At 33.9% G+C, this 27,506-nt stretch overlaps 2 protein-coding genes across 5 annotated transcripts in view; one reads left to right on the forward strand and one right to left on the reverse strand.

The window, feature by feature from the left end:
• The window catches only part of LOC110022247 (DNA repair protein REV1), a 181,257-nt gene that overhangs the window by 97,739 nt on the left and 56,012 nt on the right, over window positions 1-27,506 (reverse strand). The gene's annotated exons all lie outside the window — the stretch shown is intronic.
• On the forward strand, window positions 1,864-14,811 carry LOC110028984 (tafazzin-like; the record flags this gene model as incomplete). Its single annotated transcript, XM_020731081.1, has 7 exons — window positions 1,864-2,251; window positions 2,806-2,921; window positions 3,012-3,077; window positions 5,265-5,462; window positions 5,923-6,041; window positions 14,155-14,260; window positions 14,383-14,811. Coding segments are annotated over exons 1-7 (1,254 nt in total), but the record flags the coding sequence as incomplete, so codon positions are not given.

The raw sequence follows: 27,506 nt of genomic DNA on the forward strand, positions 1-27,506 counted from the left end.
TTTCTTATTGTTCATATTATTTGTCTCTGAACTTTTATATTGTGTGTCAAATAGATTTTTCTTATCTTTTGATCAAATTTCATGTAGTCAGGGTGTATAGCTTTCCAAACTATGGGGTGGGGGGTGGGGAATATCACCTGACATATTTGATATGATATGATTGTTAGTTGTGAATGGTAAAGTGTTTCTCAATAATAAAAAAAAAAGTACTAATAATTTTTTCATCTATTTAAGAATGTTCACGAAGTTCTCGTAGAATCACTCCTTCAAGTATTTAAAGTCTCTCTAACTCAGTTGAGAAGATGCTTAACCCCATTTATCTCTCGACTTTATATGAGCTCTATGTGTAGAATAAATAATATTATTTTTTTTTTGTTTTTCTTATTGTTCGTATTATTTGTCTCTGAACTTTTATCTTGTGTGTCAAATAGATTTTTCTTATCTTTTGATCAAATTTCATGTAGTCAGGGTGATAGCTTTCCAAACTCTGGGGTGGGGGGGGAGTGGGGAATATCACCTGACATATTTGATATGATATGATTGTTAGTTGTGAATGGTAAAGTGTTTCTCAATAATAATAAAAAAAGTACTAATAATTTTTTCATCTATTTAAGAATGTTCACAAAGTTCTCGTAGAATCACTCGTTCAAGTATTTAAAGTCTCTCGTAGAATCATCTATTCGTAGAATCACCAGTTGAGAAGATGCTTAACCCCAATTATCTCTCAACTTTATATGAGCTCTATGTGTAGAATAAATATTAATATTATTTTTTTTTTGCTTTTTCTTATTGTTCGTATTATTTGTCTATGAACTTTTATCTTATGTGTCAAATAGATTTTTCTTATCTTTCGATCAAATTTCATGTAGTCAGGGTGTATAGCTTTTCAAACTATGGGTTTGCAATTTTGGCCATTTTGTTTTTATATAATGAGAGATAGAGCAACCAATAAGATTGTCATTAAATGTTTATAATTGATATGCATCCAACATTGATCATTTGTATGCATCAAGTGAGAAGAAGTAAAGTCGAGAGATAATTGACAATCTAAATTAATCATTTGTTTTTTTAGGAGGAGATAGAAGAAGATAAAAAAAATGAGCGTTCAAATACAGTGGTCTGTGGCATCTATTCGATGAGTTGACGAGAAACATAAAAGGTTGGACAACATAATGAAGCTCAACTTGGTTATTATCCTCATAAAAGGGGAGATCTCACAAGCGGCTTACATAATAAGGATAACAAGTTTCACTTTAAAGTATGCACCATAAAAAATTGATAAGGAATGTTGGAGGCCAAGTAACATACAATAACATGCGGGATTTGGGAGAAGTTGCTGATGCTCTTGATGAAAATAAGTTTCGGTGGTGGAGAGAAATATTGCTATTGTCTGTATTGTGGAAAGTCTTAAGAGTGATTGAGAATGAAGAAATAAATTCGAGCAAAACTTCATGGATCACTAGTCATAAAAATCTAAAGACCAACTATCATTGAAGGTATTCAAACTACAAAGACAACATTTAAAAATCAATTTATTGGACTTATTTTTATATGCATAAAATAAATTTATGGAACTTATTTTAATATGCATAAAACATATAAAAATTTAAATATCCTAGTATGTAAATAATTTACTTTAAAATATTTTCACTTCAAACTATATACTATAATAGATCAAATACATATTAAAAAAAATTGCCAATGATTCAACGATTAACAATTCTGATCTGGACGTGTGTGCCAGATGGGCCCAATATCAAGAAGGCCCACTTTCAAAGCGCTTTAGTTATGGCTATCGGGCCCAGCATTGAGGGCCACTTTAAATCCGGTCCTATTTGGTTTACCTGGGGTTTAGAAGCTTTCCTTGCGGCTAAAGCGGAAAGGCTCCTTCTAGAGGCTATGCGAGAACCAGGGGTGGCCTCACTCTGTTTCTTCTCTCTTCAGCCGGCGCTTCCTTCGGAACCCTACAACCCAAGACGACTACTACTCGTGTTTTGTTCTGACATATGGTAAAGAGTGGCTATCAAGACTATGGCGGGTGGATGGATCGACCACGAGGGAACAATATGGATGGATCGTGCGCGAGCTCTACAGCTGCGGATACGTGACCGTTTCCGCGTTGCGGTTGACCTGCACCGTCGATGGAAGGTTGAATCCGATTACTCCGTGGCTATCCGTCGATGGGTGCTCCGTTTATGGAGGGATTCGTCGTCGGCCAATCGGTCATCCGTGAGGTTCTATAGGAAGCGAGGTGCTTTTTTCTCTTCTTTGGTTACGTAGAATCTATAATCTGCAGAAACTGTTTGGGAATTGATATGTTAGTACTTGAGCTCTTGCTGATAAGACGATTAATTATTGTTTTTAGCTATAAGATTCGGTAAGCTATTGTTGACTTCTGTCTTTTGCGGTGGGATGACTGAGTAATCTGCTAAAGTATTGTTTCTAGGTATTATTTGCAATGTTTCCTTTATTTCTCACGGATATTGAATGGTCGCTTATTGTTGAAATACTGTTTTGGCTTCGACAAGTTGTAAAATGCTAAGTGTGGTCGATTGAGAGAGACTTTTATGTTGCTTTTGTTGAATAATAAACTTTTTATTTATCCAGTTTTGCTTGGCTGTGATCGCATGATTATTTTTTCGAGTGGAATAAAAAAGTGTTATGAGGGTTTACTTTTTTAGAGCTTAGCTTATATATTTCTCTATTGCGTTAATTATGGAGTGTTTTTTTTCCTCTGCATATTTGAGAGAAGATTGTTTTTTACCATGTAGTTTCCTGTTATTAATTTTCTTGTACTATTGGCAGTTGGAAAGGATTTTGAATCCGATGAATCCACCATTGTTCGTTTTCTTCAATTTTTAACTGTTCCGGTTATTGGGAATGTCTGTCATGCTTTTATGCATGGTCTTAATCATATACAGGTACAGAAACATGACAACTAATGCATAGTGAACCACTTGATACGCCCAAATACCCAATCAGATATTCTAAACGTGCTTCAATTCTTTCAGATATATGGTGTTGAGAAGTTGCACAGTGCATTACTGGACCGACCACAAGGAAAGCCTCTTGTAACGGTATGCTAAATAATCTTTATTTCTAATGTAGCTGATTAATATATGCACTAATGCTTAATTTATTCTACATGAATCATGTGACATTATTTCAAATTCCCACCCACTTTATAATGATGCCAATATTCCATGATTATTGTTAATATTAAATTTTTGGCTCTTAGGCATAAATCACTTGTAAATAAACCATCTTATTTCACTTAACACACTAGATGTTGTTGTAAAAAAACTATTAGATTAAGAATTTTGTGAGATGCATGGTTTGCACTGTTTTTGCAGATGAAAAAAAATAAGAACATCACAAATTATAACTACGATTAACATTACTTTATCTTTGTTAGAACAACATATACCTCTTTGGTTCTATTATTACTTTTGTTCATAATGAGGATGGTGATATACCCCTCACATAGACAATTTAAAAGTAGGGAGGAAATTCTTTTTTTTTTTTTTCAGTCTAATCTCTCATTTTGAAATTAGTTTATACTTTGCTTGCAACGCTCTCTTTGGAAAATTGTCATTTGCTACTTTTATAAATTTTTTATGTTACTTTTATAAATTTTTTATAAATTTTTTATGTAATTCAAATCAACACTTCATTTGCTACTTTTATAAATTTTTTATGTAATTCAAATCAACACTTTGTTGTGCTAAGAAAATGGACTTAATCTTATTATTAGGATTATTTACTTCCAGTTCTTCGAAGGTTTTGATATGCGTTTTGTTATTTGATCATCAAAATATTTAATTATTACGCATGTTTTCTTCTGTAGATTGAGTATTAGAGGAACTCAATAACATGGGCTTTGTCATTCAGCTTCATTCAATTTTTTGGTTTCTCTCTCTATTTTGATGAAGAACTCAATGAAACTGAATGCCTAAACTCTGTATTGAGCATAATCTGTGCCAAGGTTGAACGAAATAGGAAATTGTTATAACCAACATATAAAATATAGGAACTTTAACATGTGACACTATCTTACTCTCTTGATTTAGTCTCAAACTTGAGTTTGAATACAAAGACAACAACAACAAGCTTTTATCCTATTAAGTGGGGTCGGGTACCGGGTACATGAATCCTTTTTCTCACATGAATCCTTTTTCTCCATTGCGCCCTATTGAGTGTCATATTTTCATTTATACCTAATAGATTAAGATCATTTTTTATACAATATGCCCAAGTATTTTTAGGTCTACCTTTGCATTTCTTAATGTAAGTCGAATCTAAAACATCTATTCTCCTAACCGGATCATAAGATGGTCACCTTTTAATGTGCCTTTTAATGTGACAAACCATCTAAGACGACTCTCTCTAATTTTGTCCACCATTGGAGCTACACCAACCCTATCACAGATATATTCATTTCACATGTTATCTCTAAGTTTCAAGCCACTCATCCAGCTAAGCATTCTCATCTCAGCAACACTTAACTGTGTTATGCTTCTCTTTTAAAGGCCAACATTCTGCGCCATTGAGCATTGCAAGTCTCACTACCATCTTCTAAAATTTTCCTTTAAGTCTAAGTCTAGTGGCAGACAAAATAAATTTCTAGCTTCATAAATCATGCTTTTCCATCCTTTCAATTAACCTAGTTGTTAATGGTCCATGCCTAGTAACCATCAGTGCTATCCTCTACGTTTTAGAAACCCTGCAGATCGCTTTGTTTCTTTTGAGTGGATTTCAGTCCTTTCAATTAACCTAGTTGTTAATGGTGCAGATGAGTTAGCTTCTTCGGCAAAATGATGTTCATTATCCGAATATAATTGATAATCATGTTTTTTTTTTTTAAATGGTTAACCCTTTAGCTGATTCCCTTTAGCTGATTGAGTAATGCTTCTCTAAGTAGAAGTCCTTCATTTTGCTGCAAACATGTTTTTGTCTGCATAATGTTTACTTTTTCTTCTTGTTAAATTAAAGGAAATATGGTTTATGATGATCATTTAAAACTGGTATGATTCTTTGTGTATTTGTTTTATAGAACGTGTAAAAAACTGCTCGTTTATAGCAATCTGATTTTGTTTATTTATTTGGCAAAATTTTGTTTACGTGGTTAATATTTATGTTCAGAAATCTATTCTGTTCTTCGAACTCTTGCTTTTCTTACCATTTATGCTAATGAACTTTTAGCTTTTCTGCCTATATGTTTTTTTTTTCTTAAATTTAAATTTTGTTATTGCTTGGCACGTCAGGTTAGCAATCATGTAGCCTCTATGGATGATCCACTTGTGATTGCCTCATTGCTACCTCCAAGTGCAATGCTGGATGCTCGCAATGTAAGGTGGACGCTTTGTGCAACTGACCGTTGCTTCAAAAATGCAGTACTGTCTACATTTTTTAGTTGTGTTAAGGTTTTGCCCGTCTCTCGGGGTGATGGAATTTATCAGAAGGTACATCATGTTTTTTATTTATTTGTTTTAGGTAGAGTTCCATGCGTGATTGCCTCTACCCTTCCATCCCTACATGGACGTGCATAAATAAATATTTTTCGATTTACTTGTCTCAGCAAATTTAAGTAGCAGTTCAATTTATAATGGTTGTGATATGATGTTATCTTATATGGTGAGAGTAAGGTAATCATAAAGTAGGAATTTCTGAAATTTTGTCGATTATGTTTTAATGTTTTCCTCATTGTTACTTTCCTCAAGGTAAATACATTGGCTTTGTTTTACGTACTTGTAGGAATTATACTTTCGGTTGAAAGCAATGTAAAACCATGATGGATATTTTCATTTAGTCATATTTTAAATGATCGTTATTCTAACTTTTTATGTTGTCTTAGTAGTTTTTCAAGTTTGATTATGGTTGCCATTGCCAAAGATCTTCAATGTGTAAAGATTTTTCATTCAGGGGATGGATATGGCTCTGTCAAAGCTAAATAATGGTGGATGGGTTCATATTTTTCCGGAGGGAAGTCGTTCTAGGGACAGTGGAAAAACCATAGGTCCTGCAAAGAGAGGAATTGGAAGGTGAGTAGAAAACGATTTGCTTGGGTCTGTTTTGGATCAATTTTTGTTTTTTGTTTACAAACAGAAAAATACTATTTACTTGTTCATTTTTCTATCTGTTTTCTAAATTAATTTTCTAACACAAGTGAGCTGTTTTTTGTGTTTTGAAAACAGGAAAAACATGCTAGGCACTCAATAATTTCAATTAAAAATTTAATTAATTAACTTAATAATAAACTTATTAGTTATTTAATTTTAATTAATAATTTAATTAATTAACTTAATAATTATAAAATTTTAATAATAAATCTACTTAATTAACTTAGTAATTAATTACTTATACCAATAATAATTCAAATAAAATATTAGTCATTTAATTAATTAACTTAATAATTATAATTTATTTATTTAATTAACTTAATAATTATGAAATTTAATTAATTTGTAATTTTAATTAATAATTTAATTATTTAACATAATTAGCTTTATAATTAGAACCTTTTAAATTATTTAATTTCAATTAATAATTTAAGTAATGACAGTTTTAATAATAAATATACTTAATTAGCTTAATAATTATTCAATTAAACCAATAAAAATTCAAATAAAATATTATTCATTTTAATTAATTAACTTAATACTAATAATTTAATTAATTAGGTTAATAATTATAAAATTTAATCAGTTAACTTAGTAATTATAAATTTTAATTAATTAACAATTTTAATAAAAATTTAATTAAATAACTTAATTAATTTAATAATTATAAAATTTATTTAATTAATAATTCAAATAGTAATTTAATTAATGAACTTAATTTACTTAAAAATTATAACCAGATGAATTATTTAATTTTAATTAAAATTTAATCAACTAACTAATTATAAAATTTTAATAATAAATTTACTTAATTAACTTTTATAATTATTCACTTAAATTCATAATAATTCAAAAAAATAATCATTAATTAATTAACAATAATTATGAATTTAATTACTCAATAATTTAAATTAATAATTTAATTAATTAACTAAATAATTATTAAATTTTAATGATAAATCTACCTATTCTTTTAAAAAGTATAATTTTTTCTTTAAAGAAATAAAAAAATGGCCAACCAAACATGCTTTATATTTTTTGTTTTTAAAAATATATAAATCATAAAGTTACCAAACGCCTTTTCTATAAGCTGAAAATAGAAAATAAAACAAAAACAAAACAGACTAAAAATAAAAATAAAATGTGATCTCAAACGGGACTTTGGTCATCATTTTGTTTTTTTTTTGTACTTTTAGAATGATAATGTGTTACTTTTTCCCTCTGTATGTGAAAGTTGACTCTTAATTAACAACATTTGAGAACTATTAGGATTTTTCTATTGTTGCCATTTCCAAGCTTGATTACGTTCGGTACGTCGGCTGCCATGCTAATCATCATTGAGGCTCCATTTCTAAATGAGCTCATTTAACTCAATTAATTCAATTTGAAGGCTAATTTATTCTTCTTTAAACTCCTGGATATCTGAATCTGCTGACAAATTTATGAAAAGTTATCCATAATGTTTTCTAGTTCCTCTTAATGTCGCTTATTTCATTTCATTTATTTTGGCAGTTTTTTTTAAATTTTCAATTGGAGTTACTTTTGAATATCATCTTTTATTTAATCTTTTTGAAATATTTTGAGCAGAACAACATATAAATATGTTGAGCTCAAAGTGTATGAAATATGACGTCTTTTTAACTCGATTGTGTCCTTTTTTTGTTACCTCTCTCTCTCTCTCTTTCTCTCTCTTTTCTTATTCACATATCATGATGATGCATCTATCTTTCTCCTTCACAGAGCTCAATCATGAGGCTCATGCTTGTAAATTTGATCCTAGTCATTGTTATATATTCTAATGCATGCTACTGCTCTAGTTTATTTATGCATGTGTTTGTGCATGAGTGTATAAGAATGTCCATTTTTCTCTTTTCTAAGTGTGGAGAATTTTAATGTCTGCATCGTGTTAAGAGAATCGACCCGCTTCCTTCTGCTGCGGGCCGATTTGTTGGCCGTCGATTGGTGCTGGATGGACCGGTCTAGTTCTAGGCGTAACAATACTCCCCTCTCAAAGAAGTACCTTGTCCTCAGGGTGGAAGGATGAATTTTGGTTGTGAATCACGTCGTAAGCCTCTCATGTTGCTTCGTAGTCTGACAAACCTTTTCACTTAACCAATATCTCCTTTGCTCCCCCCACTCCTTGAGACACTCCTTCATTCCCAAGCGACTTTAGAATCACCTCCAAGTCCTACATTAGCGTTGGTGGTAGTGTAGACGAAGGTGTATGATCACCAATTGCTCGTTTCAGCTGTGATACAAGATCGGGCGTAGTGCGAATGATAGTGGTAACTTCAAACGGTGCCACTGGCCCAATGCATACTATCACCTCATAAGACTCAAAGTATCGTGACAATATTTTCTCGTTTCTCCTGGTCAATGTCTCTTGTCGATAGGGTCTCAGTTTCAAGTAGATCATATCTCCTGGTTCAAATTGCTCCTCTCTTCTGTGTCTGACCGGCTTTCTCTTCATGATTTGTTGAGCTCTCATTAAATTCCCCGTGAGCTCTGCTAGTAACCTGTACCTCTCCTTCAAGCACTTATCGAAGCTGGATACTGGTGTGGTATTATGCCCACAAAGTATCAATAAAGGTGGATCCAGCTCATAGAATTCCTTGAAAGGGGTTGTTCGTGCTGCAGTGTGGTACAAAGTGTTATACTAATATTAGTTCTATGCAATTCACTTAGCCCTTAACTTCAGTGTATCAAATATAAAACAACGCATGCATGTCTCCATACTCCTGTTGACCGTCTTTATTTGCCCATCGGTCTGGGGATGATATGTGATGCTTCTATTAAGGATTGTACCTTGCAACCCAAAAAACTCCTTCCAGAAGTGATTGAGGAACACCTTGGCCCTTTCCGATTCAATCAATCCCAACACCCTTGCAAACGAACCACTTTCCGGATAAACACCGCCACAACTAAGATCGCATTATAGGGATGTCGTAAGGCAATGAAATGTGCATACTTAAGCGATCCACGACCACCATAATCACCGTGAACCCTACCCCTTGATAAAATCCATCGTCACTTCTTCCCAAACCTTCTCCAGTAATGGTAATGGTTGTAGTAACTCTCTTGGAGTCGTGGTCAAGTACTTATGTCATTGACACACATCACATTTTGCCACTACGTCCACGTCTCTGCTCATCCCCACCCAATAAAGTTTTTGTCACCATACAATGGTACGTCTTCTACACCGCTGAATATCCCCCCATCGCATTGCCACGAAACTCTTGTAATGATCTGAGAATATATTATGACGACTTGGGTAGCACGAATTACCCCTGATGGAGCAGCTGTTATCCCCTCAATGTATATCCTGGATGACTATTCAGATCTTTTAGTAATTCAACCCTTATTTTCCTCAGCTCCTCATCCCTTTCGCTCGCTTGTCTCAAGGCTTCCTAATCTAGGACCAAGGATATTGATAGGGTCTCAATTGGGTTGCGTCAGCTTCCTTGTTCTCCAATTCCGGTCGGTACTGAATCTTGAAATCACACCCTATTAGCTTTTTCAGTCATCTTTGATATTTTTCAGTCATCATCTGCTACTTCAGAAGACTGAATCTTGAAATCACACCCTATTAGCTTGGGTAGTCATCTCTGATATTTTTCAGTCATCATCTGCTACTTCAGAAGATACTTTAAATTCCTATGATTATGATTTGTCCTAACCAATAAATGTGGTCCCAACAGGTAAAATCGTTTAAATGATCAAGACAATTGCCATCAATTTCTGCTCATATACCAACTTTAGCCTTCCTCTAGCTATAAGAACCTGGCTGAAGATTCTGCATGAACATTACTCCCAATCCATACCCGGACACATTTGTCTCCACCACGAATGATTTAATGGAACCTGGAAGTGTTAATGTAGGTTCGCTAGTCATAGCCCTCTTTAGTTGTTCATAGGTCTTTGTTGTTGTTTCTCCCCATTTGAAATTGTATTTCTTCAATTGCTCTGTCAGATCTTGTTATATTCTCTCACGAACTTTCGGTAGTAGCCGGTGAGACCATTGAATCCTCTCAACTTCTTCAAATTCCTTAGTAAGGCCAATTTGCCTTGATCCACTGCTACGCCTGTTCTGGCCACCACATGTCCTAGGTACTCCTACAACTGTGCACAAGAACATTTTTTTTGGTTGGCATACAACTGGTGCTCCCTCAATGCCTCCAGGATTGTTCTTAGGTGTCTCACTTGCTTTGTCTTTGTACGGTTATAGACCATAATGTCATCAAAGAAAATCGAGACAAATTTCCGGAGATAAGGTTGAAAAACACGGGTTTGAAATGTCGTTGGAGGATTGGTGAGACCAAATGACAGTAGTAAGAACTCATGTGTCCTGAAGGCTATTTTGTGCACATCCGTCGGTTTAATCCTAATCTGGTGGTAACCCGACTTGAGATTAATTTTTGAGAATATGACCGCCCGATAAAGCTCTTCCAGTAACTCATCAATCACAAAAGTAGAAAACTTATCCAATACCATTGTTCAAGGCACAGAAGTCCACACAAAATATTTAATTACCATCTTTTTTCTTCACCCACAGGTCGATACTGGAAATAAGGCTCACACTTGGCCTGTTAATCCCCGCCTCGAGCTTCTCTTCTTGGATTAGCTTCTCTATCTAGTCCTTCTGAATCTTAGGGTACCTGTATGGTCTATAATACTGATGGGAGAAACACCCTTCTTCAACATAATAGTATGCTCGTGCTCCCTCGAAGGAGGTTACCTACTTGGCAGCTTGAAGACAATCGTAAACTGCTATCAGAGCTGTTGGAGCTCTACCGGAAACTCTGCCAACTCTGAATCTCAAATCTCCTCAATGCTCTGCAACTCCACTAAATAACTCAGTCCTGCTCCCCGAATCGACTTGACCATGGTTTTTAGTGATATCATGGTTCTGCATAAGCTAGCATCTCCTCTCAGCTCCTACTTCCTATCTTCCACTTGTAACTCCATCGCCAAGGACTTTCAATCCATCTTCTTCTCTCCCAATATTTGCAGGCACTTTATCCCTAAAATCACATCCATGTTGCCCAAGTCTAAAGGAAGTTTTCTAGCACCTGTCGATCATGTAGTGTCAGAACTATCCCCTTGCAAATTCCCCGACTTTTCCCCTCTTTCTTTGTCCCCATCATGACATTGAAGCTCTCTGTAGTCACCAGCTTCAATCCCAGCTTCTCCACAACTTGATTTGAGATAAAGCTGTGTGGCCCCGCTATCCACCAACACTACCGCCGACTAGTCCCGATCCATCCCCTTACTGTCATGGTGTGATTCAGGGTGAATCCCGCATCCGTCGCATCCAAATGGAGATGCTCCTTCTCCGTTGCTTTATCTTATGATCCTCACTTTTTGAATCCTCCTCCTATAAAAGCACCTGAAGGGTGCGCTCCATGCAACGGTGTCCTGGGGCGTATTTCTCGTCACAATATCCTTTGACTTTTTCCTAAACTAAAAGCACCTGAAGGGTGTGCTCCATGCAACGGTGTCCTAGGGCGTATTTCTCGTCACAATATCCTTTGACTTTTTTTTCTTGCACTTTTGCATCTGTGAGACGCTTGAAATTTTCATTGGGCCGAGGTCTTGTACTCTTCTCCTTTGGTTTCTCTTTCTGAAATGACATTATCTGAGTCCTCGATGTCGTGGCTATCTCGGTAATTATGCAGAATCCTCCGATGTTGTCGACGTTGCATTTCTTTTTTATATGTTTTTTACCCTCCATCACCTGGGTGAGCTCTATCATTTCCCTCAATTCTCGCGGAATCAAGGGGCAAATGACTGCTCATATGTCAGGCTTTACGCCTTTCAAGAAGTTTCCTTCTAGTTCTGTTGCAGAATCTCCCTTAACTTTTATAACAAGAGCTCGAATTTCTCCTGGTATTCCATAACCATCCCCTCCCGAGTCAGAGCATTGAATTGCTCAAGTAAGTCTCCTTCTCAAATAACTTGGAAATGCTCTATCAAGCAATCCTTAAACGTCGCCCATCAGTACATTAGATATCTTGCCTTCATCCACCGGAACCACGCTAAAGCCTTTACCCTCCAAACATAATGCGTTTCTCTTCTTCAGTCAACCTGTTGATTGCAAAGTATCGCTTCACTGAATGCACCCATCCATGTGCATCCTTCCATTCGAAGATTGGCTTCTTCAGTTTCCTGACCTTTGCATCTCTACTCTAATTTCCTCTCCCTTTGAAATTTCTCCTCATGTATCTAGGATGAAACTCCCTCGTGCGGGGTCATAAGCATATCCCACTCTCGATTCTCTCCTCTTCCATTATACTCTTTCGTGTTCCTTCCACCATCCCTTCTCTAATTTTCGGCCTACCTTCCTCCATCGGAAGTCTCCACTCCCCCTCCTCTTGAAGCCCTAGGGGGACGCTCTTGTAGGTAGATGATGTCTTCTTCGTTATTTTCTCGCTCGATGTCCTTCTCTTTTGACCTGGCCAAGGATTCCATGATCAACCCTTGGTTAAGGTTTGCTACTGGAGCGGTCGGAATGGCCTTGGATTGCATCTCTATGAGCTTTTTGATCATCTCCCATATTTTTCACATGCCTTCAAATCCATCATTCATTCAATTTTCAATCGAAGAAAATCTCCCTCCATAGTAGGGAATCTTTCTTCCATATTCAATCGGATTTGCTCTACCTCTCTTTCTAGCACATCAACTTTTTTTGTTGCCATCCCACCAAGATCTATGCTCTGATACCAATTTGATATGCCTCGCTACCAAAATCAGCTAACAAAATACAATGAAACGGTAATAGATAGGTGTAAGAAACACAAACAAGAACTGCTCTTACGAAAATCATAGGAAAACAAGTAAGATAAAAAAGATTATCTACTTTTGAGAGGTAGATTGACTCTCCCACACCTTAGATATCTCTAGGAACACCACCAAAAGAAGAATACCAGCAGCCAACAAAATAATGCATGAAAGAAAATAAACCCTAGGCTACCCCCTTAATAGAATCCTCATAGAATATTGGAAAACTTTCCTTCTAAACATCCTTCCAAACTCCGCTCGAATTCTCCTCCTCAAGTATGTGATTATGGCCCTACTGAGCTCTACCCTCTCTTTTTCTTCCTCTGCCACGGCATGGGGTTGCTGGGCTGCTTCCTGCGAAGTGGACCGGCGCTCGGCTGCTTCAGGTGAAGAAAATTGACCGGCTTCCTTCTGCTGCGGGCTGGTTTGTTGGCCTTAGACCGGTCCATTAAGGACATGTTCAGTTCCAGGCGTAACAAAATTCTTATGTTATTTACTAATCCCTAATTAATATAGCATGTCTAGAAGACTGAAGACATTTGTGATGCAACCTTAAGACTCATTAAATTTGTTGTTGAAGATTTTAGAGTATAAGACTTGTTAATACAATCTATTATGTAATGCAAAAATCATGTTAACTTGCTCAAATTAATATATTAAAAATCTTTAATTTGGACACCTTTCATTACCTGGATGAAGTCTAAAAGTCAGAAGAAACCCAATTTAATAGGCGTTCATTAGAAAAAATGCTTAGAAATTTGATATTATACTGATTATCCAATTTATTCAAAAGCATGCTATAGTAGAAATACAAGTTGTATCAAAACTAGTAAAATGCACAAAACAATGCAATGATTATTCAAAGGAATAGAAGTCACGAAGTCGAGCATTCCAAGAGACCTCTCCAGAAAATGTTTTGGCTGCTAAGCAGGCAGAGAGTTTGAATGAATTGCCCTTCTAACTGTGATTTTAAAGTTGCCTGTGATGCTCATTTTATAATTACGAAATCCCTTTACAATAATTAAAAATAGGAAGAAATAAAAGATCAGCATTTTAACATAGCTACACTGTCAGTGAGCTGCAATACCTACCACAAAACTAGAAAAAACTACCAGCATCAAGTTCCACCGCACTGTCATAAATCCAGTTGCAAACCAAAGGCCAGATTAGCAATTTCACATCAGTGGCCATAGCTTCCTGTTTTCATTCTTTATTATTATTTTTCTTCCATTTCATGCTAATATTGTTTTTATTACAGGCTGGTTATGGATGCTGATAAAATTCCTATAGTCATCCCATTTGTGCATTTAGGCATGCAAGAAATCATGCCTATTGGTTCAAACTTCCCGAAGGTTGGCAAAAAGGTAATCAATGTTCATCTTTTGCTTTTGATTTTAGCATACGATCAGAAGAACCTTTTGTTATTAGGTTTCTTGTAACGTTAAAGAAACCGCACAACAGATTGCTTTACTATATTTACCTGCAGGTTACAGTGGTTGTTGGTGATCCAATACCGCTAGAAGACCTGGTTGTTGATGATACGGAAGAGGTCTCTAGGGGTATTTTATATGATCCAGTTTCTTCAAAGATTAGCCATAGGCTAAGGGAGCTCAAAATCCTAGCAGACAAACTAGCTTTAGAACATACCTTTGATTTGCAGTATTACTTCACACATAAAGCTGAGGGTGGATATGGACTCTGGCAGCGAGTGGATTGGGAAGCATTTGGCATGGTTGATGTTATGCAATCGGATGAGAAAGCTCCAATCACCAAAGAATATTTTGCCCGTCGGCCAAAGAATGGTCAAGAGCAGCGGCAGGAGCCTAACTCAGCTAAAACTGTTAAGATGAGTTTCTCCAATGGCTACGGAGGAGGCATTGTTTCTAGAGGTCGTGGTTACATAAACCCGGCCGGGGTTATTCGCTGCCAGTGGTTTGTTTTGGAACGGCAAACTTCTGGATGAATCTGCTCATGACAGCATCCAGGATCCTTTTCTGGCAAAATGGCGGAAACCGTTTGAACGAATCAGCAGATTTAAGGTCTGGAATAAGATGTGAATTCTTTTTTCAGTTTTGCTTGGAGCAGTTAAAGGCCAAGGTATTTTCTTATTCTTTCTCCTAAAATTTTTCTGAGGATAAAACATTGCGATTTTGATAGCTCCGTTGCTAATGCTATGTGAATACACAGGGATTTCGGGTGTAAGAAATTAAGAGTCTATAAGAGTCTTTTTAATAGCTTCGTTAACTCTGATGAAGCTCTTTCTTGCTTTTTTTCTTTATAGTTTAAGCTGCTTTTGTATTTTTTAAATGGTGGCATTTACTTACATACCACCTAATTCCTATGCACGTACCTATACATTAATTTTACATAGATTATCCTTCCATGTAGCAATTCTGTCATCTAATCAACAATTGATTTACCAAGAGAAAAAATACTTCCATAATTGTTGCATACAATGTATAAAAATGCTTAAATTTCAGGTCTCCACTTCTTTCAAATATTCTGGTGACTGATAGCTTTGGAAGCCACAGCTCCGGTTTGGGGAGAATGGCAGTATCATTCTAGTATAGTTTGTGTACATATTGTAATGCATTCAACGAAAAAATATTTATATAGAAGTGTTTATTTCCTACCGGCTACCATAAAATATTTCAAAGGGGTATTTAGAATCTTCCCACCCAATTCTTATTGTATTTATATATCTAACAACTTCATTTGCTTACATTTATCTCTCCCAAAATTTTCATATGGCATAAAAAATGTCTATACTTTAACAACAAAAAAGTGAAATGCTCATTCTCATGCATAAGTTGGCATATACGCAAAAAATGTAAGTTTGTGTTATTTGTGTAATTATATATGAATTGTGTGTTTTGCATGTAAATCTTCCTTGTACAGAATGAAGACCTGTAATCCTTGCAAAAGACGCTAAAAAAAGGGAACGCTAAACAAGCCAATGAAACACTGATCATTTTTAGAATCTTCCTTCTGAGAAAAATTAGCAGCAAAATCGCAAAAGCTGACGATTTAAAGGATTCGAAGAACATTCTGAAGCTTGAACATTAATAGCGTGCAGCAACAGTTTTCTAACCGTACGTGGTGATTTTTCTTAGGACAAAACATTGAGAAGAACACTGCATGTGACAAATAAAGTGCAATCATCACATGATGTTCCACTATGTCGTCGAAATTAAAATTATATCCTCAATTATACCCCTTTCTTTTCTAAAAAAGTTCAATTATAAATTAATCTATAATACTGAAATATCATTTTATTTTATTTTATTTTATTTTATTTTATTTGTATAGATGAGTAAAAATATTGTCATTAGTGAGTCCCAAGTTTCAGATGTGAAAAATGTAGGATTGTATTAGATAGTCAACAATCAACATAAAATTTGTTTATGATATGAATTCTTTAAGCTTGTGTAAATGTTAGAGCGTCATGCAGTATGACTTGAATATAGTGAAATGTTTACAAGGGTTGTTACTTTAGTGTATGATATGGTGTCAAATAAACAAGGGTTTTCAAATTACAGACGAATGTGGGTAAAGAACTTAGTTTATTAAATTAATTTTTAGAAAAAAATTGATTAATTGAACATTGGATTTAAATTTTATGTTTTTTTTTTTTATGTTTGACTAAATTTGTGTTAAATTCGTGATTAAATCTATTTAAATTATGCTATTAGACACGTTTTTAATGTTCTGGCTAGTTCATATTGTGTTAAAAGATTATTATTCTATATGAATACTTAAATTCTTATACCAACTTGAGGATAATTAAATTCTTATGTCAACGTTTAATATGAAATAATCATTTTATGAGTTTCATGCTATATTCTCATATGCTTAGGGTCCGTTTGGGGCAGTTTGTGCGTTTCAGGATAAGCTGTTTATCCTGAAACGCGACCCATGGGCTGGCCGCAGGGGTCGACCCACGACCTGCGTTTAGTGTAAAAATTCAAACGCAGTTTTGGATAAGCTGGAGAAACGCACGAACCAAATAGTACGGCGACGTTTTGAAAACGCCGCCCGCACTTATAAGCTGCCCCAAACGGACCCTTAATGAACTTGTAGATAAAATAGCGAACAATCAACAAATTAATGTAGATACCAATGAATTTATTAATGGTCATCATAAATTGAATAGATAAGTAAGGGATTACACTAATCCTACAATATGTAAAATCAATTTAAGTATTCAAACCCCTGCTGTAGAAACTAACAAATTTGAACTTAAGGTTGTTATTATCCAAATGGTGCAAATAACCAATTTGGCGGAACCCCATCTGAGGATCCAAATTTATATGTAGCAAGTTTATTAGAACTTTGAGATGTATTTAGCTATAATGGCGTGTCAAACGACACTGCTAGGCTTCAAAACAATTATCATTTATTTAAATTTACTATATATATATATATATATATTTATATTCTTAAAATAAAAAAAATTTGCGGAGGTCATTCTTCTCTCTCCCACGCCCTATTCCTCTTCTCCCACCCCCATGATTTTCTTCTCCCTCTCTCTATATATTTCGATTTAGTTGAATTATTAGCCTGAGGTATGTATGGAAGTTGTGCTTTGTTTTGTTTTGGTCATGTTTGGCTACAAATTTAATTTATATTAAATAATATTTATCAAATTTAGTAAATTTGATATTTTGAGCGACGTAGACAAGCTTGCCGTTAAAGGCGGAAGAAAATTTTAAATCCGACTCACAATTGGATTTAGTAAATTGGAATTTATGTCATGAAAAAGACTAACATAATACAAAAAATTTGATTTAATGGAAGGTTGGATTTAATTTTTATGTTTTTTTTTTTGTATGTTTGACTGATTTAAGTTAAATTCATGATTAAATCTATTTAAATTATGCTATCAAACAAGACTTTATTGTTCTTGGTATTTCATATGGAGTTAAAAGTTTTATATTCTATATGAATGCTTAAATTCTTATACCAACCAGAGAATAATTAAATTCTTATATCAACGTCTAATATGGAATAATCATTTTATGAGTTTCATGCTACATTATCATGTATCATTGAATATATAAGTTAAACTTTTTTTTAGTTAAATAGAATATTATATGAAAAGGATGTGGGGCATAAAGTGTTTTTTGCTTTACCATCTATGAATTTATTCGTTTTAATATCAATGTGTATTTAGCTGCGTTGTTTTTTATTCATAAATGGACATGCGGCGGTTATACTCACCTACTTTATTTAGGATATAATTAAATCGAGCTCTCAATATTAATATCGTGGATTTGGATGTGGGGCAACTACATATACAACACTTGAAACATTCCTATTTACAAAATGACCACCATGTTGCACTCTTTTACCAATTTCATCAAAATTTTAACGGTTTTAGCAGAACACATATAAATGTACGAGTTTAATAGTTTAAGAAAATAACACAAGTGATAGTTTCGGACATGAATTTTTGGTTCATGACAACAATTTTTTAATACGAATTTCCATCTCATTTTTCGTGGATTGTTGAGTTTGTCTTACACCAAACTAATCATGTCTATTTCACTTGTGTCGCTTACTAGGATTATAATTGCAAAGCATGGATTGTGTCAGAATTGACGAACCTGGTTTCGAAGCTTTTGAAAAAGAAAACAAGCTTAAAATTGAAGACACATATACCATTCTCCCTGACGATGTATGGCTAAAAATTTTCTCTTTTCTGCCAATAGACAGTATAATGAGTGCAGGATGTGTCTGCAAGTATTGGCATGAGATGACAAAGTCCGGAAAGTATGTATGGATCAATATGCCACCCCAAAAACCATGGTACTTCATGTTGCCCGACGAGAACGATGCAGACTACATTTATGATCTCTTCAAGAACTGGTGCAGGTTTGATTTCCTATCACATGAAAATTATAATTGGTTCATCTCTTCATCATGCGGATTGGTTTCCTGCACGGATTACTATAATCAAAACAAAATTTTTCTTTGCAACCCAATTTCAAGAGATTGGAAGCAGCTTCCGGAACCTCTAAATGAAGAACCTTCACAATACAGTGCATTGGCTTTATCAGTGGACAGACATTCTCATGATTATATAGTTACATTGGTTAATACCAATTCATTGCCAGATGAGTTCTTTCATTGGGACTTTACCATTCAGATTTATGATTCTAAGAGTTGCTTTTGGAGAGTTGTATCATTCAATGAAGTTTTGGTTGGATGGAGAGGAGGTAATGAAAGTGTGATATGCAATGGAATCCTTTACTTTCTAATTCACTCTTTATCGGAGAGCAATGCACACCGTATTGGGCTCATCATGTATGATCTTGATTCAAAATCTTCATGCAAGTCATTCATGGAAACAATGGTTATGGCACCGAGTCCCCTTGCTTACTGTCGCCTGATGAATCTTAAAGATCGATTGGTTCTAATTGGGGGAATCAGAGACCCAGAAAAGCCAGATGTGCTGGAAGGAATTTGTGTTTGGGAGTTTCATAGAAAAGAATGGAAGGAGGTTACAAGGATGTCAGAGAAGTTTCTCAGCCATTTTGGAAGGTTTGAAGTTACTTTTGCTAGTAGTGGAGTTGAGGATCTCATCTTCATCCATGTCTATGGTACCCCTACTCTGTTCATATTTGATATGAGAGACAAGCATTGGAGATTGTCAAAAAAACTACCCAATAAAGAAACGATCATATTTAAGAACCTTCGTTGGTTATTGCTTTGAGCCTAGACTGGAGATCAAACCTTGAACGATTTAACATATATGTGCATTCATTATGCATAAAAGTTATCTATTAGTATTTTTTTTCTCTGTTGGAACATATTGTAGTTTTTTTTTTCGGTTTATATTTAGTTCTTTTGAAATTTAAAATGTAATTGTATTAGCTTCAAAGTTAAAAATCATGAATTTAGAAGTGATATAGTTTTATAAATCTAGATGTTGGTTAAAAATAGTTGGACACTAATATTGATTTCAAATTCTCACAAAATTTCTCTTATTATTGTAAAAATAATGAGAGACATTTGCATGCATGCATCACAATTCTTTTGTTTTTTCATGTCTGACACCTAACATATGTATTTATATGGGCAACACTCAATTTTTTTAAGATCATATAAAAAAATACTACTATTACTAATTTTTTTAAATATAAATTTTCATGCATTCGTTATTAACCAAAGTGTGATTTTTCTAAACATCAAATTTTAGATGTGGATATGTAAATTGATAGGAATGGTGTGATATGCATGTAAATTTCTCCAACATAAATCATGATTTCATTTACACACTCCAAGATTATAAAAATTATAATCATTATTTTTTTAAACATATTTTCTATTTCTATGCAACCGGACAAAGAGTTTGATCAATTTCATCAATTTTCAAAATATGCTATTGTTGAGTGTTGGGAATTCGCAGCGAAGTGGTATTATTTTAATGTCTTAGCATTGCACAAAGATGCAACAAAAAAATAAAATTCGCGGAGATGGAGTGGTATTTTAATGTCTTAGCATTGTGCGATGATACAACACACATAAATAAAAGAGAATGAAGAATACCAAAGGTACTAGAATTTTTACGTAGAAAAATTATAGAAGAGAAAAGATAATGTGGTTCAGCTCAATCAAACTTATTCACTATAAGTGCATGGGTGCTCCCTTCTCTTGCAACAAAAATATCGGGGTGACAATTTTTATCACAAAAATTACATTTATGTACAACACAAATAAAATATAGTTGTTATACAAAACAACTGTATTTTGATTAAAAAGTTGCAAGCAAGTGTCGGTGGTGCCTGATTGTCAGCGACGACAGGTAGTGATGATTTGCACTGGTTGATAGTGGTCATGCACGAGCGTTGATAATCGGTGGTCGGTGACTACTGTGGCCTCATCGGGTCTTCTCTATAATAGACTCTAGAATCTCATTTATTTTTTTTCTCATCTTCTCAAGTGAAGAGAGGGGGTTTATTTATAGCCTTTTAGGAAGGGGAAATTTGTTTTTTTGACGCATTGCTTCCCTAACCACTTGATCAAATTGTCCCCGACGATCTCACTTGATTATAGATGGTTTTTTAGTTTTTTGAGTGCATTAATGACCTAATAATTTTGCAATCTTAGATTCTTTTTAATTTTTTTGGGTCAAGGCACTCAATTTGACAATGAATATGTCAACAATAAATATGTCAAATTTTGAGTTTCTTCGACCATTTAATGGATGATCCAAAGCGTCCAATATGCTTTAATGGCTTGATCTGGGCTTGATTGGACACAGATTGAACATATTTGGATATTACCTTGTTGATATTGTTGAGACGGCTAGTTTGACTTCAAGCTTGCTGAAATCAAGCTTGAATGATCATAAATTTGAGTTAGGAATATCCTTCATACAAAATGCATCGACCAATTATTGCTACAAATTTCAACTATTGCCTCTATGATCAACTGATATTATTATAGCCCATAACGATGATCAATATGACAAACTGTTGCCACAACATCCAATTACAGACTTTGTGACCAATTGATTTTATTTTAGCCCCTAACTACGGCTTATGTGAGTAGCTATAATTACATTCAATTACGGTCTCTGTAACCAACTGACACTATTTTAGCATTTAACTATGGTTTATGTGGCTAACTGCTACTACAATTTTCAATTACATCTATTGTGGCCAAGTGACCCCATTATAGCCCCCAACCATGACTTATGTGACCTAATATTGTGTATTTTAACTATGACATTTATGACTAACTGGTATTATTGCAGTTACTAATTACGACATTTGTAGTTAACTACTATTATTACAATTTTCAATTATAATCGTCATGATGAACTACATTTGTTGTAGCCTAATTACGACTATTATAGCTACACTACTACTGTAAATTTATAATAAGTGCTTCGTGATTTTTTTATTTTCCAAGTTTTTCCCATAAAATTTCTGGTGTTTTCTCCTGCAATTTTTCTATTATTTGTGTGTGCTAGATTTTAGTGCAGTGCTTTTTAGTGCAGTGATATAATGTTAAATTATCACTCTACCGTCACAAAGTTTCTAACAATGATACAATCATTTTAAAAAAATAGAGATATTTACATAAATCCCACACTTTTATTATATATTCACATATATAATATTTAAATTTGCATATTTATATACATAACTTTCAAATTCTTAAGATTATATTAGAAAGATAATATTTATTAATTTTTTTAAAATAAAATAATGTATTATAAATATAAATATTAAAATTTAGAACTTAGATACTTAAGTATAAAAGATTTAGAACTTAGATCAATTTTTAGCAAGTTCTCCACTACAACAACACAAAGCAGAAGAACAAAGCATTAAGATGACAAAGCCACTGCACTTACTCCTTTCCTTTTTATACCAGATTACGAATCATGGCACTCTGTGTCTCCGTATAGAATAATTTCTCGTCTCCATGTGAATGTCGCCAGAGAGCACAAACCTGCTCCCCCAATTCTACCACAGCAGCTGTGACACCTAAAAAGGCTTGTTGTTGCTGTTATTGTATAAACTTCACCAATAATTATTAATATAATTCTCATTAAAATTGAATATTATTTATCAAAATCAATTTATTTGCATCTTTAGAACACAACATGCATGTGATATCTCTACACTTGTTAGACTTGATTATGGGTGTAAGTGAGCCAAGTTGACTCGATTTGATAAGTGGCTTATGAACTAAGCGCGATAAGCGAACAAGCTAAGCTCAGGCCAATCATTACCTGGACTCTTAGCTCATTAGCCTGCTCATTTAAAAAATGATTAATAAACAAATATATTTAAAATATAGTAAATGATATTATATATTTTATATCGAGTGATTTCTTATTAATTATCTTTAAATGTTCATTCTATTGACATTTAATAATAACAAATGCTTAGATTAATAATTTTTTTTCTCTTTCATCCTAAACAAGCCAGCTCATTGGCCAGTTCAAACTGATTAATAACTTTTTTTCTCTTTCACGCTAAACAAGTCAGCTCAAACTCGTAGAATTGAGCTTGAGCTCAAACTCGATTATCTAATCAAGCTCAAGCTCGTTTCCCCTCTAGACATGGAAAAAATATTACGGCCGGAGTCCAGATGCAAGTTGTGCCCGTACACGGTTGTGATTCACAGGAAAGAGCGGAGGAGAGAGAAAGAATAAACAACCTCCAGTGGATCACAGACGTTGCTCGGAAGCAGCTCCGGATGCAACATTTTTTAATGGACATCACATCTGAAAGACAATATCAGGCATCCATGTTTGACTTGCTTGACACACATCTAGCATAACTGATATGTGTCATGAAACGGTTAGATTTGTTTTAGGAACGAGGGCACACTCCCATCCAAATTTTATTTAAAAAAATTCATTTACAACCTTGAATAAAAATATAAAAAAAACAAAGAGAAAACTCGAAACAAATAAAAAGAATAAGAAAATAAAAACAAAAGAATAGCTCCTAAAACAGCAAAATAACACCATGCTACGAATCCATGCCAATGCCTCCCATACTTAAAGCTGCTGTTCTTTGTTTTAGTTGAATTATTAGTATCAGGTATGTATAGAAGTTGTTCTTTGTTTTATTTTGATGGTGTTTGGGTGCAAATTTAATTTATATTAAATAAGATTTATCAAATTAAGTAAATTAGATATTTTGAGCGACGTAAACAAGCTTGCCATTGAAGGCGGAAGAAAATTTTAACTCCGCCCACAATTAAATTTAGTAAATTGAAATTTATGTCGTAAAAGAGAAAATGGCAGAATATGAAAAATTGATTTAATTGAACATTGGATTTAATATTTATGTTTTTTTTTTTGTTTGACTGAATTTGTGTTAAATTCGTGATTAAATGTATTTAAATTATGTGTGATTAAATCTAATTAAATTATGCTATTAGACAAGTTTTTAATGTTCTGGCTATTTCATATTGAGTTAAAAGTTTATTATTCTATATGAATACTTAAATTCTTATACCAACTTGAGGATAATTAAATTCTTATATCAACGTTTAATATGGAATAATCATTTTATGAGTTTCATGCTATATTCTCATATGTATCATTGAATATAAGTTAAACTTTTTATTAGTTAAATAAAATATTATATGAAAAAGTCATATTATTAGATTATTTTGCATTTGAATGACAAATGTTATTATTGTTGATCTCTTTTTTGTCTCAATCATCCTTAGACTCACCCATGGGTTTCTTAGGATTGTGTCACGTTAATCGTGACGAGCACCAACTTTAGTAGCAATTAATCAAATTCGATCCGTGCATTTTTTGCTTGTTTGCGTATGATAATGGGTGGGTTGCTTAACATCATATAAGCTCTTTATCATGCTCCAGTTAACCTTTTGAGAGTTGAATCATGTCTGTCATTAAATTTTGGGAGATATATGACGAATGTAATAATGAGTTACCTTTTTTTACATGAATTCGTGCATATAAAATTTTATAATCATTAATTTTCAACCACCTACAAATTTATTATTGGGATGTCGAATAAACCGCTCAAACTTGCTCAGATCTTCAAAAAATTCCATCAAATATTTATATATATATATATATATATATATATATATACATACATGATGTATTTGTATTCTTAAAATAAAAATAAAATAAAAAAACTGCGGAGGCCATTCTTCTATCTGTCCCACGTCTTACTCGTCTCCGCCTCACATAACTTGAGCTATCCCATTTTTCACCTTGCAAATGCGTTCTCCCGATGTTTACGTAAAACCAGCAAGATGTCACAATATAAAAGCCTCCACTTTCTCCTCCACGACAACACCTACCTTCACGCCCACCTATCTTGATCCTTCCATCTTGTTTCATTTTGGTCTCATACAGCCTTAGCACGCGAAACTTAAAAACCTTCGGCCGGAGAAGAAAAAGAATTGCGGGTAAGCGCATTGCAAATTATTATTAGCATTTTGATTTTTTTTTATTGCTGGTTAAAGCTGCTGTTCCTTGTTCGGTTGAATTAATAATATGCGGTCTGTATACAAGTTGTTCTTTATTTTATTTTGGCAGTTGCAAACTGAATTTGTGTTAAAAAAATTTATCAAATTCAGTAAATTTGATATTTTGAGCAATGGAGACTAGCTTGTCATTGAAGGCGGAAGAAAATTTTAAATTCGTCTCGCAATTGAATTTAGTAAATCATGATTTATGTCGTATGACAGACGAAATATGGGAAGAAAAGACGGAATATGAAAAAAAAATTGATTTAATGGAACATTAGATTTGATTTTTATGTTTGCCCGAATTTACCTTCAATTTGTGATTAAATATGCTATCAGACACCTTTAATGTTCTTGCTATTTTATATGGAGTTAAATGTTTGTTATTCTCATATATGAATACTTAAGGATACACAAACTAATCTTGTTTCTTATACGTAGCCATTATCAACATGGAGTAGAAGGAGAAAATAATAATAATAATTTTTATTATAATTATAATAATATATATTTATGTATTTATTTTATTAAAATAAAATAAAAAATTGCAGAGGTAGTTCTTCTCACTCTCTCCCACGTCCTAATCCTCTTCTCCCACGCCCATGATTTTCTTCTCCCTCTCTCTATATATTTCGATTTTGGACACTATAATAATAATAATAATATCCTTCCTTCCTATTTTATTTTGGAAGGAATTTGTGTTTGGGAGTTTCGTAGAAATGAATGGAAGGAGGTTACAAGGATGGCAGAGAAGTTTCTCGGCCATTTTGGTAGGTTTGAGGATACTTTTGCTAGTTGTGGAGTTGAGGATCTCATCTTCATCCATCGGAGATTGTCAAAAAACTACCCAATAAAGAAACGATCTGATTTCAAAACCTTTATAGGTTTCTGCTTTGAGTCTAGACTGGAGATCAAGCTCTAAATGATTTAGCATATATATGCATTCATTATGCATAGAAGATACCTATTAGTATTTTTTTCTCTGTTGAAACATATCGTAATTTTTTTTTAAAATCTTTTATATTCGAATTTTATAAGTTCTTTTGAAATTTAAAATGCGGTTGTATTTGCTTCAAAGTTAAAAATAATGAATTTAATTACATTACATGCATCTATTAAAAAAAAAAAAAATTATAATCCTATTCTCTACCACGCTTCCGCATCCCAGCGGAAACAAATAACATACGCAAATTTACACTTCTTTCTAAATTTGATATTGAGCTTGTTGATCTTGTCGGTCAACGCCACGCTTCCTCCTCCCTCTCTCCCCGATATTTTCTCTTTTCATTTTCTGTCACGAACTCACGTCTCCCTCTCCTTCCCCTATAAAAGCATTCCAACCCCACCCACCCCCCCAAACAGACCTCACCTCACGGCAACTCCTCCACTTCATGTAAGCATTTTTCCTTCCTCCTTTACTTCCCCCTACGTCGAGTCCTAGTCCCGCTGGCAAACCTGCCTCCGGTGAGCTTTTCTCCGGCGAACCTCCTTCCGTCCGACGAACCTCCGTTCATGTAAGCATTTTTTTCTTCTTTGTGAATGTACACGCGAAACAGAGAGATGGAGAGAGATATAGATACATACCACCCAATCCCTTTAAACAGAAAAAAAATGAGGATTTACATGCATACCACCTGATTCACGTAAATGAGATAATAATAATAATAGAAATAAAAGGATTTATATTCAAATGCTTTAATTAGGATATAATTAAATCGAGCTCTCAATATTAATATAGTGGATATGGATGTGGGGCAACTACACATACAACACTTGAAACATTGCTCTTTACAAAATTACCACCATATTTCATTCTAATACCAAATTCTCATTCAAACATCAAAATTTATGATAAAGACATGTTATTTCTATCAAAATTTTAATGTTTTTTACCAGAACACATTAATATACGAGTTTAATAGTTTAAGAAAATAACACATGTGATAGTTTTGGAAATAAATTTTGGGTCCATGACAACATTTTTTTAATATGAATTTTCATCTCATTTTTTTGTGGATGGTTGAGTTTGTCTTATACCAAAACACTCATGTTTATTTCACTTGTGTCGCTCTTAATAGGATTATAATAGCAGAGCATGGACTGTGTTAGAATTGAAGAACCTGGTGTCGAAGCTTTTGTGAAAGAAAACAAAGTCAAAAGTGAAGACATATATACCATTCTTCCTGACGATGTATGGCTAAAGATTTTCTCCTTTCTGCCAATAGACAGTATAATGAGTGCAAGATGTGTGTGCAAGTATTGGCATGAGATGACAAAGTCCGGAAAGTATGTATGGATCAACATGCCACCCCAAAAGCCATGGTACTTCATGTTGCCCAACGAGAACGATGCAGGCTACATTTATGATCTCTTCAAGAACTGGTGCAGGTTTGATTTCCTCTCACATGAAAATTATAACTGGTTTATCTCGTCATCATGCGGATTGGTTTCCTGCATGGATTACTATAATCAAAACAGAATTTTTCTTTGCAACCCAATTTCAAGAGATTGGAAGCAGCTTCTGAAACCTCTAAATGATGAACCTTCACAATACAGTGCATTGGCTTTGTCAGTGGACAGACATTCTCATGATTATATAGTTACATTGGTGAAATCCAATCCATTGCC

This window comes from Phalaenopsis equestris, unplaced genomic scaffold, assembly GCF_001263595.1.
Source record: "Phalaenopsis equestris unplaced genomic scaffold, ASM126359v1 Scaffold000002, whole genome shotgun sequence".
NCBI classification, from domain to species: domain Eukaryota; kingdom Viridiplantae; phylum Streptophyta; class Magnoliopsida; order Asparagales; family Orchidaceae; genus Phalaenopsis; species Phalaenopsis equestris.